This window comes from Diabrotica virgifera, chromosome 10 (genome assembly GCF_917563875.1).
Source record: "Diabrotica virgifera virgifera chromosome 10, PGI_DIABVI_V3a".
NCBI classification, from domain to species: Eukaryota; Metazoa; Arthropoda; class Insecta; order Coleoptera; family Chrysomelidae; genus Diabrotica; species Diabrotica virgifera.
Window position 1 is genome coordinate 84,018,204 of NC_065452.1, and position 12,825 is coordinate 84,031,028.

Genomic DNA, 12,825 nt, shown 5'->3' on the forward strand with positions numbered 1-12,825 from the left:
AGTTATTGGAATTATTATGTTTAGTTAGTAAATCACAAATTTGAGTTTGTAAAGATGTGTTAGTTTAAGTTATTTGTAACTATTTAAATAAATTAAATAAGTGATGTAAAATAAAATAATATAAAGTAAGTATTCCTTTATTTAAATTAACCTTAGTGCCTAAAAACATAAATAATAAAATAGTAAAGCAAGTTTCATAACAGTGGTGTCAGAAGTGGGACCTTTAAAAATAAATACATACAAATCGTAATAAATAAAGTGTGTGACCATGTCTTCACAGTATAAGCCGAAAGTTTGTGACCTCCGAGTTACGGAGCTCAGAATAGAATTGGAAATTCGCGAGCTTGACTCGGCTGGGAAAAAGGCTGATTTACTCGATCGTCTGAAGAACGCACTAAAAGAAGAGGATCATGATCCAGAAACCTACGTGTTTGAGGACAGGCATGCTGCTTTGATTTCGTCAATTTCTAATGACATTACATCGTTAGAGAACAAAGTTTCTGGAGACATTACATCATTAGAGAACAAAGTTTCTTCTGGCGATGTTTCGAAAGTTTCGGCGAATATAACATCATTAGAACATAGAGCTTCTAGTGATATTTTGAAAGTTTCGGGTGATATTTCATCTCTTGAAAGCAAGATGACTGACGAGATATCTGCTAGCATCTCTAAGTCACCTCTGATTTTGACGACAAAATATCATCCCTAAAATCTACTTTTGAAGAAAAGATCAAGGAAATAGAAAAGAAAATGGAGAAAACGGAAAAAGTAGACAAAGGGGTGGAACCCATCTTAACAGACATTAAAGATGATGAAACCAAATACAAATTGGAGCCACGGCCGATAGTTGAAGGGAGTGTAAGTGCTGCTCGTGTTAAGGTGCCAAATTTCGACGAAAAGTCATCATGGAATAACTACATGAAACAGTTCGAATCGGCGGCCAGAGCGAACGGATGGTCCCAAAAAGAAAAGGCTGTAAACCTTACTATTGCTCTTCGAGGCGACGCTTTGCATGTCCTCCAGACCATAGCCGTAGAGGAGACAGATGACTTCGAACAGCTCAAAAAGAGACTGAATATGCGATACGGTCACGAACATTTAGAGCATGTCGCAGTTTAAAAATCAAAGACAAAAGAAAGATGAAGTTCTTCAAGAATACGAGGTATATATTGCCAGGTTAGTACGATATGCATATCCAACAGCTCCCGAAGACATGATGGAAAAGTTGGCTGTTCAAACATTCATTAATGGCCTTCGTGATCATGAAATGCAAAGAACACTGCGATTAGCTCGTCACAAGATGCTGGTTGATGTCTTGTCCGCCGCCCTCGAATACGAATCAGCTACTCAGGCCTCTGGCAGGTACAGTAAAGTTAGAACTGTGAAAGAGGAAGAGGATGAAGACAAACTGGACCAGATTGTCAATATGATAAAGGGCATTTCATACAAGAACACGAAGACCATAAGGTGCTGGACTTGTGCTGAAATAGGACACGTACGGAGTTCATACAAGTACCCTAGGTACAGTAGCAATCAACAGACTCACCAGCAGGAAAACTAGAACGGGTCGGCCTTAGGGGAGCAGCTTCGACCCGCAACTTTTCCAAAGACCCTCTCATACTAATAGCTTCTTTGAAATATCGTGAAGATAGTGTATATGTAGATGGAGAAATAAATGGTGAAAAGTATACATTGTTGGTGGATACCGGAGCGACCAAGACCATTATACGACCGTCAGTTATAAGCAGTCGTAAGAAGCTCTCTTACCAACGAGGTTGAAACTGCGTACTGCCACAGGTGAAAATGCCAACACCCACGTAGAAATCCAGATACAATTAGGGATTGGAGCAGAAAAGTTCGTCCATACTGTCATAGTTGCAGACATCGAAGAAGATGTTATATTAGGAATGGACGTAATGAATTTGCATGGATTTCAATTGGATTTTAAGAACAGGGTAAGGTAAGGAACACCTGTTATGATGGAGCCATGGAACCACGACGAGGAGGTTGGCCGAGGAATCATAATTGGAAGGGAATTAGTTACTTCTGCTAAAGAAATTCCCGTGAGATTGATTAATGTCAATGACTACCCGGTCATCATCAAGAAGGAGACAAAAGTAGGAACTTGTGTACCTATGACGTCCATAATCCGTCAGACGACAACATCAGATAATTCCAATGACAAGTTCGACCAAATGGTTGCAGTTGCAGGTCAATCTCTAAATCAAGTGTAGAAAAGGAAATTAAGGGAATTTCTTCGGCAATATCGTGACATATTCGTACCAAAAGGAGGAAAGACAAGAAAAACGACAGTTGTCAAACATAAAACTGACACTGGTACCGCTAGGCCAATTCGTCAAACAGCTCGACGATTACCACAGGCGAAGAGAGAGGAGCTGAAATGATTGTTCAAGAAATGAAGAAAGACGGGGTGATAGAACCTTCTACGAGCCCATGGGTCTCTCCGGTGGTCCTGGTCAAGAAGAAAGATGGAACAACGAGGTTCTGTGTGGACTACCGTTTGTTGAATAATGTTACCAAGATAGATAGTTATCCTCTGCCTCGGATCGACAACACGTTGGACACATTGGCTGGAAGTAAATTGTTTTCTACGTTGGACTTGGAGTCTGGATATTGGCAGGTAAAAATGGATCCAGTGGACAAGGAGAAGACGGCCTTCACTACAGGATCTGGATTATGGGAATTCAACGTTATGCCGTTTGGACTCTGTAATGCTCCTGCGACATTTGAGAGGCTTATGGAAAATGTGTTGAGAAGATTAACTTGGAAAACGTGCCTGGTGTATTTAGACGACATAATCGTTTTGGAGGAGAGTGACAACACTGTAGTCAAAACGTAAACACATATTTTATTTGTCGTCTGCAATAAACTCAATTTCTGAGAGTTGTAACGGGAAATAAATTATTGGAAGTATCTAGTGAATAATATAAGACATTAAGTTAAGGACAGTGATAAGAAAACACTTTAAAATCGGTGAAATAGTATCGGAATAATACCAAGGACCTATAAAAAGTAAGATCGCTACAATTGATAAGCTTGTCTAACATCAAAGCGTAGAAACGAAACCTTGACCGTTGAAATTGCGACGTTGCCGTTGTGAGTAGACTTTCAGGATAACCACAGAAAATAACAACGGATAATAAACAAACAAAATAAATACGGTAGACGCTGTCTTCTCTGCACTGTTGAGGTGGAAGACAGTGTTTGGCGCCGGAAAATGGAAAAATTAGAAAGTGATGACACACATCCAGAAGGAGGGTCAAAAATTGATCAATTAATAATAATGATGAGCCTCCTCACCGATGACATTAAGGAAATAAAAAGAAATCAAAAAGAAAGTAAGGAAACAATAGAAAAGCTCATTATGGAAAACAGAGAGCTGAGAAAAGAAAATGCAGAACTGAAAGAAGAAAATAAAGAGATCAAGGAGGGACTCAGAGAAATAACAAAAAACATGGAAGTTATGGAAAAACACCGACGAATAAACAACGTAGTTATAAGCGGCCTAACAATAGACACATATGAGCAAGCACGGTTAAAAGGAAAAATCAACAATTTCATCAAACACCACTTAGGAATAGAGGTGAAAATAAGAAATGCTCACAAGCTAGGGGCAAAAACATGTCTAATTGAATTAGAAAACCAAGAGGAAAAAAGAAAAATAATGGAAAAAAAGTACAAGCTAAAAGAAATTAAAGAGCACAAGGTATATATCAACGAAGATACAACCATAAAAGAACGAGATATACAGAAAACAATTAGAAACATTGCCCAGGAAGAAAGAAATAAAGGAAATGAAGTCAAAATTGGAGTAAAAAAAATATGGGTAAATAACATCGAATGGAAGTGGAACGACAAAGAGGGCACAATGATCAAAACAGCATCAAAAAACTAACAAATAACTGTACCATAGGAATAACGTTGACGAAACAAGCACAGAAAAAGGATAGTGATAATACAAAAAAAGGAAACAAGAGGAAAAAACAAAAACCGGACCAAAAAACAAGAAAACATGTCGAAAAGAATACTTACTTTTAGGAACATGGAATGTAAGAGGCACATATGGCGAAGGTAAACTTAAACATCTTGCGAGAGAAATCGAAAAGTTCCAATTTGACATAGTAGCCTTGCAGGAGACGAAACAGCTGGGAAATGATATATTAGAAATAGAAGATACATTGTTTTTTAACAGCGGTGGAAAGAATCGAATATTAGGCACAGGTTTTATGATAAGAAAAGAATTAAAGAAGCAATAGTAGAGTTTAAACCGATATCAGACCGCATATGTACTATCAGGATCAAAGGAAAATACCAAAAAATCACCCTCATAAATATTCACGCTCCATCCGAAGAAAAAGATAATGATGTTAAAGAATGTTTCTACAGTGAACTAAACAGAACAATCGAAAGTATACCCAGATATGATATGAAAATTATTTTAGGCGACGCTAATGCCAAAATAGGGAAGGAAGAAGTGTTTGGACCCACAATAGGAAAGCATAGCAAACACAATGAAACTAATGAGAACGGACAATTTCTCATAGATTTCGCAAGAGAAAAAAATATGATCATAATGAGCACATATTTTGAAAGGAAAGAAATACATAAGGAAACATGGATATCGCCAGATAGAAAGACTAAAAACCAAATAGATCACGTGCTGATTGAAAAAGAAGAACAGCAATGTATAAAGAAGATAAGAACATACAGAGGACCAGATGCCGACTCTGATCATTACATGGTGGGCATCAAAATGAAACAACTGATACCAGAAAACAAAAACAAAATAAAGGTAAAGAAATATATAAATAAACCAATTCGATTAGCAACCAAGAAAGAGCAAGAAACGTATGGGGAAACAATGGAAAGAGAACTAAAAAAGATACAAACAGAAGAACGAACAGAAAACAACTGGGATATCATAAAGCAAGTAATGAACAAAGCAGCAAAAGAGTGTAATAAACAGGAGAATAAAAAGAGAAAGGAGTGGTTCGACATAGAATGCCAAAACGAAATAGAACTAAGAAAATCATTAAGGATGGAAATGATAATGAAAGAAACGACAGAGACGAAGAATAAATATATAGAGCAAAGAAATAAAGTAAAGAGATTGCTGAGAGAAAAGAAGAGAAAACACGTAGAAAATAAGCTAAAAGAAATAGAAGAGAACTACAGAAATAAAGAAATAAGAAACCTGTATCAAGGTGCCAGAAATGAGAAAAGAGGATACCAACAAAAACCAATATTCGTTAAAAACAAAGCGGGGAATAATATAAGCGGTGAAGCAGAAATAGTAGAGAGATGGAAAGAGTATTTTGACGAGTTACTAAATGGCAAGAATAAGTCAAACCAAAGAGAATACATGGAAGCAGAAGAAGGAAATGAAAACTTAGAAGACGTAGAAGATAATTCACCCAGCAAAGAACAAATCGAGGAAATCATAAAAGATTTGAAGAATAACAAATGTCCTGGAAGCGATAATATAACAGCAGAGATGATGAAATATGGTGGAAAATTGCTACATGAGTGGATATACAAGATCATAAAAGAGATATGGAGAATAGAACGGATACCAAAAGATTGGAAGGAAGCAATTATTTGCCCATTACACAAAAAAGGAGACAAAACAGAATGTAGTAATTACAGAGGAGTAGCATTACTAAATACCATATATAAAATCTTATCAAAATCCATAAAAGATAAACTTGAAAAAGAAGCGGAAAATATAATAGGTGAATATCAGTGCGGATTTAGACGAGGAAGAAGCACAACGGACCAAATATTCGTAATCAGAGAATTACAAGCAGAAAGCTATGAACACAACCTACCAACGATAGCGCTATTCATCGATTTCCAGCAAGCGTACGATAGAATAAAGAGGAAGAATTTAAAGCAGGCGCTTGAGGAATTGGGAGTTAGCAGAAAGTTACGCAACATGATACATATTACGTTAGAAAATACAGAAAATAGAGTCAAAATAAACAACCAATCATCAGACACATTTATAGTAAATGAAGGAGTAAGGCAGGGCGATCCTTTGTCATCATTACTCTTTAACTTATGCCTAGAAAAAATAATGCGAGAAGCAAAAATCAATAGAGAAGCACTCCTATATCAAAAACGACACCAAGTTTTGGCATTTGCGGATGATGTGGTGTTGCTTGCAAGAGGAACAAAAGAGCTACAGGAAATAGTACAGAGAATAGTAAAAGCAGCGAAGAAAATGGGACTCCACATAAATGAAACTAAAACAAAATGTATGGAATGGACAGATGGTCAGTTCAGGAATGGACAAAAGCTTAAAGTAGAAGTAGAAGAAGGAACATCATACGAATTCGAAATGGTAGAAAGATTTACATACCTAGGAGCAATAATATCACGTAAACCGAATATTAAAGAAGAAATACAAGCTCGAATAATGGCAGGCAACAAAAGTGTACATGCGCTTAATGGAATGCTGAAAAGCAAGTTTTTATCAAGAAAGGCAAAAATACAGTTATACAAAACAACTATCCAACCAATAGTAACATACTGCAGTGAGACATGGACAATGACAAAAAATGAACAAAGTTTACTGGAGATCTGGGAACGGAAAATCCTGAGGAAGATATATGGAGGAATAATAAGGGACGGTTTATGGTTAAGAAGATCAAATAATGAGTTAAAGGAATTATACAATCAACCTAATATAATAGGAGTGATAAAGGCACAGAGACTTAGATGGCGAGGTCACATAGAAAGGATGCCGAACGCGAGGACTCCAAAAAGGGTACTAAACTACAACATAGCCTCAAAAAAGAGAAAAGGAAGACCGAAAAATAGATGGAAGCAAGAGGTCGAAAAAGATATGGAAAAAATGGGGTTAGAAGGTCAGAGAAGAAAAATGAATAACAGGAAGGAATGGAGAAAAATCACATACCAAGCCAGAGAAGATCTAGGTACCTAAAGAAAAGTAAAAATGAAGAACGAACAAACTTTTCAAGCCATGGGCCTCTAAGGCCTTTAGTGCTATTATATATATATATATATATATATATATATATATATATATATATATATATATATATATATATATATATATATATATATATATATATATATATATATATATATATATATATAATCGTTTTGGAGGAGACGTTTGAAGACCACCTGAAGAATTTAGAAGACGTTTTTAATCGACTTAAATTTGACCAGTTAATGTTAAACCCCAAGAAATGCCAGCTATTTCAAAGTAAAGTTAATTATTTAGGTCATATAGTCAGCAAAGAAGGAGTGACCGTCGATAAAGAAAAAATCGATTCCATTAAGGAATGGCCTGAACCAACTGATAAACATCAAGTGAGAAGTTTTCTGGGACTATGTACTTACTACCGGAGGTTCATTAAGAAGTTTGCAGATATCGCTAAGCCATTAACGCGACTTACAGAGGAAGCAAGGGATTATTGCTGGGATGGAGACTGCCAAACGGCCTTTGAAACTTTAAAGAGGCATTTAATTACAGCGCCAATATTAGGGTATCCACTGCCAGAAGGAGAGTTCATCTTAGATACGGATGCAAGTAATATGGGAATTGGAGGAGTGCTGTCGCAGATTCAAGGACAGGAACGAGTCCTTGGATATTTTGGTAAAGTGCTTTAAAAACCTGAACGAAATTATTGCGTCACGAGAAGAGAACTTATATGGATAGAACTTCAATACCTCTATGGAAGGAAGTTTCTAATCCGAACCGACCATGCCGCCCATAAATGGTTAATGCAGTTTAAGAATCAAGAGGGTCAGATATCCAGATGGATTGAACGACTTCAAAAATACGATTTCAAGATCGAGCATCGAGCCGGAGTTAGCCACAGGAACGCTGATTCTCTATTTAGAAGGCCGTGTCCAGCAAAGTGTTCGCACTTCAACAAAACAGAGTCAAAGGAAGCAGCAGTACTAAGAACAGCAGTGGTTTACGACGAGTGGACGCCTACTAAGATCAGGGAAGAACAAGAGAAAGATCCGGTTTTACAGAAGATTAGAAAATGGAAGGAAGAAAATCGTCGACCACCTTGACAAGAGATATCAAATCTAGGATCAGTAGCTAAGATGTATTGGGCCCAGTGGGACTCCTTTGTCTTGGAAGACAGCTTGCTTAAACGAGTACTGGAAAATAAAGATGGTTCAGCGAGGAGAACACAGTTGGTGATTCCAAAGAGCAGAGTAGCTGAAGTACTTCGTCAGTTACACGACATTCCATCAGGAGGGCATTTTGGTGTAAAGAAAACCCTTCAGAGAATTTGGGAACGATTTTATTGGATGAATAGTTCCGACGATGTGAAGGACTGGTGTAAGAAATGTACAACCTGCGCTACAAGTAACGGACCCTACCGGAAAAGAAAGGCTCCTATGAGACAGTACAATGTTGGAAGTCCGTTTGAAAGAATAGCTTTGGATATCGCCGGGCCATTTCCAGAAAGTGAAAATGGATGCAAATACATGTTGGTCGTAATGGATTACTTTACGAAATGGGTTGAGATCTACGCGATTCCGGACCAGAAGGCCGCCACTATTGCAGATGTGCTAATCAAAGACTGTATCAGCCGATTTGGAGTGCCTCTGGAGATCCATAATGATCAAGGAAGAAACTTTGAGAGCGATATATTTCAGGGAATCTGTGATAGACTAGGCATAAAGAAGACAAGAACCACGGCCTATCACCCGCAATCGGATGGAATGGTGGAGCGTATGAATAAGACAGTCGGCAACTATTTGACAAAGATGTTGTCCAATCATCAGCGAGACTGGGACCAGTACCTTCCGTTCTTCGCAATGGCCTATAGATCTGCTGTTAATGAATCAACGGGCCAAACACCAGCAAAAGTTCTCACGTTGCTCACGTCCTATCTGGACGTGAGATGCGTCTACCCTGTGATCTAGAGTTTGGATGTCAACCTGGAAAAGATGTGGCTGGTGAGGATTATGTGAATGAATTGCGAAGAAGAATGAACGATATACATGAGTTGGTCCGTTCCCATCTTCAGATCGCTAGCAAGCGAATGAAGAAACGATACAATACCCAAGCCGAGAAGCGATCTTTCAAGGAGAATGACAAAGTCTGGGTTTATAATCCAAAGAAGCGCACAGGTTGTTCTCCCAAGTTGTAGCAGTTCTGGGAAGGCCCGTACTTCATTGTCAAGGAAATTAATGACGTCATCTACCGAATAAGCAAGATTTCTAGGGGAAAGCCGACGATAGTCCACCATAACCGGTTGGCGCCGTACGAGGGAGACCACGACGTAGATGAAGAAGTGGAAGTCAACCAAGTTCGAGAAATACCTGACCTCACGTTTGAAGAGTTCATGGGGGCCTACGGAGGTAGGCTGAAGGTAGGTACCACTGAAGGAAAGCGAGATCTACTCGCACTTCCCGATGACTATTCACTGGCCCATACCATCCCGGCCAGTATCAAAGACGCACGAGAGTTGGCATCTGCCTTTCGAAGAAAGTTTGGTCGAGTTGCAGAACTTCAATGCCAACTGCCAGCTCCTGGCAAAGCATTGAAACTCCAAGATGCATCACGTTACCTATTCTGTCTGGTAACAAAAGACACTGACCATGACTAACCTACCTACCAAGATGTATGGGATGCATTAATTCAATTGAGAGAGCACGTTTTGGAGTCCGACGTGCAAAAGTTAGCCATGCCAAAGTTAGAATGCAGCCAATTAGACTGGAGAGGTATCCGCAATATGGTAGAAGAAATTTTCCAAGACACCGAGGTCCAGGTGTTAGTCTGTTGCAATCCGCATAGTTACTGGTGCGGAGCGAAGACCGTCCCCTGTCACTTTTATACAACTGGGAGTTGTAAAAGAGGGTCCAGTTGCAGATACCAGCATCCAGTTCCAGTCCCGACAAGGTTCCAGGAGGAACCATCTTTTAGGGAGGGAGCAATGTGACACTATTTATAATGCTGCTCACAACCTGGCCTATTGCTGATCGAAGATTCGAGTCGTTACGAGAGAATACTAGTCCTTACCACGGCATTCGAGACGAGCGCTACCGAAGTATATAAGAAGAGAAATTACCTCAGCAGGCCAGTCAGTTATCGACGCGGAATAATATTATTGTATTCGAATCGAGTTGTGCGGCGTGTATTTTGAAATGTATTAGTTATCGAATTATTATGTTTAGTTAGTAAAATCACAAATTTGAGTTTGTAAATAAATTAGATGTGTTAGTTTGTTATTTGTAACTATTTAAATAAATTAAATAAGTGATGTAAAATAAAATAATATAAAGTAAGTCTTCCTTTATTTAAATTAAACTTAGTGCCTAAAAACATAAATAATAAAATAGTAAAGTCAGTTTCATAACAATACTTTGGATACCAATAAAAGACACGAAAGTACCATAACTACAGCAAAAATAAAACAACTCAGAAAGATAGCTGGAAAGACGAAGCTTGACAGGGAAAGAAACGAAAACGGATCAGAAATAAGCCAATAAAGAAAAAAGAAAACTCAACTGGATCCATGGACACAAAGTTTAAATGGGAGAGAACACGCTAGTAAAGAAAGTAACAGAGGCCAAAATACAACGAAGAAGAAAGGATAGAACTAGAAAGGGTAGATGGAACAAATTCAGGAAATTGGGAGTAAGAGAGAGAAAACAGTGCAACAGATGAAGGAAATTCCCCCGTGTGGAGGCGGGCCTCTCAAGTAGAATACCTCCACAGCTTCTCCTGCTCATCGTAAAAGGCGACAAATTGGAACAGCTGACCGTTGTCCTTCAACCCAGCTCCTAACCTATCCCTGTGTGATAGTTATTACCCCCCAACTATCATATGACACCCACCCCTACCATCAAACACGTCCTGATACCCAAACCTATACCCGAGGAGAAAACCTCCACGAATTTAAAAACCAGTGGAGGAAACCACTGAAAACAAACGGATATGCATAGGGATTGCGGCTATGCACCATCCTAGTATACCGCCACCCCAACCTCAAGGTGTAACACCATCGTGCCGAAGGGGTGCATGGCCCAGGGGTAACGTAGTGGGATACAAGCGATGCCTAAGGGAGATGGCGAACCCGAGGGGAAAACAGCCTTGGCGGGGCAAGGGTGCACTGCCCCACTGGACAGATCAACACGACCCAACTCGTGGGAAGGAAGATGGGACAAAAAAAGAAAAACAAAAAAGCGGAAGAGAGAGCAGCGGGGGCGAAAAAGAAAACAGAAGAGGCGGGGAAAAAGAAAGGGACGAGAATCAAGGGGAGAAAAGATGGAGAAGAGAAGTGGAAGAAAAGGAAGACCCCGGATCTAGAACCAGCGCAAACAAAAGCAAGGGAAAAGAAAGAGAAGGTAAGAGGGAAACAAGGGAAGTAAGAGAGGAACTGCAAACCAAGAGAGAAGAAGAAAGAAAGAGAATAGGAAGAGAAAAAGAGGGAGAAGAGAACAGACACAAGGACGAAAAAAATAAAGCGAAGAGTCAAAGGAAAGAAAACGCAAGGGAAGAAGGGGAATCGAGCAGCTCTGACAGCAGTTCCGATGATGAATCGGAAGAAGAGGAGCAAACACCCAACTGTAATGCAAGAACAAAGTTGGAACGCCTCCAGGATAGTGTAGCGGCCCTTGAAAAACTCATGGTTGAGGTGCCAAATACAAGGGTTGCCATAAAGCAGGAGGTCGACAACCTGAGAAACCGGTTGTTCGATTATACCGAGGAACTGGAGGAAAGCAAGGAGAAAGAAGAGGTTCCAAGGAAGTCTGTTTGCACGACATCCAGAGGTGTGCAGACGAACATGGAGCCCTTGAAAGTCAAGAAAATGGCGACAATGGGTGTTCAAGTGGACCTAGAGAACCCAGAAGCCATTAAAAGGAGGGTGGACGCCATCACGGAAAAAATGGCAATATGCGAGTACGAGGAAATAACAGAGTTCTTAAATGAGGACTGGCCGGAGGAAGTCTTCCAAAGAACTGAAGTGAAAGAGGGGGACATCTCTGATATAGCAGCAGACGTGGCAGTATTTGTTACCAACAACGACGAGGACAAAAAAGCCATGGAAACGGTGAAAGGTATGTTTCCTGACCTACCAGGTGTTCCAGCGGAGGTAGATGAGGATGGAGGCCTGGGAACTGTGAGAGTCACGATGTCTGCTCATGTAGATGGAACGTGGATTGACAAGGAGAAATATGGATTCAAACTTCTCCCAAACAAGAAGGAAGAACTCGAGTCGGCGAAGTTCCTCAAGACATGCAGGAAACTGGTACAGAAGATGGAGGAGCTAGGAAGAGAAAGAGTGGGAATCCACACGCCAACATCACTAGGAGTTGAGACATCGAGGAGAATCCTGGAGTGGGCAGCAAGAGGAAGGGGTGTGACGATCACGCTCCTAGGCAAAAAATCCAGAAGAGGGTGGGCAAACATTAACACCAAGCCCAGAGAACAATGTGGAGTAGTACTTATCAGCAAAAACAAGGAAAAATCACCTTTTTTTTACACCTGACCGGCTCACATGATGGTTCCTCTACAAGTGAAAGTTCTTGAGGTTTTTACAACACTATAATTACAAAATGCTATTAATAGCTAATAATTAATGAAGAAATGTGTACATCTATATATTTCATAATGTAAACTAGCTGATTCCTCCTCCTTCCTGTTTTTTCTGGTCAGTCAGTTGTTTTTTGTCCTGTATTTAAGCTGATGATGGCTTGTGTTAAGCCGAAACGCGTCCTTATATATGTTTTTTAACAATAAAAAATAACCTTGTGGTACATCTTGGAGTTTTTTGTAATAAGGAAAAATCATTTGCGGACCTT

At 39.5% G+C, this 12,825-nt stretch overlaps 1 protein-coding gene across 1 annotated transcript; it reads left to right on the forward strand.

The window, feature by feature from the left end:
* The first annotated feature begins 268 nt into the window (after positions 1 to 268).
* On the forward strand, positions 269 to 709 carry LOC114340906 (uncharacterized). The gene has a single exon (XM_028291681.2). It carries the CDS (start codon positions 269 to 271, stop codon positions 707 to 709), a length of 441 nt encoding a protein of 146 aa, XP_028147482.2.
* The last annotated feature ends 12,116 nt before the right edge of the window (positions 710 to 12,825 follow it).

Coding starts and splice junctions, on each gene's coding strand:
- LOC114340906 (XM_028291681.2), top strand. CDS start 269: ATGTCTTCACAGTATAAGCCGAAAGTTTGTGACCTCCGAGTTACGGAG.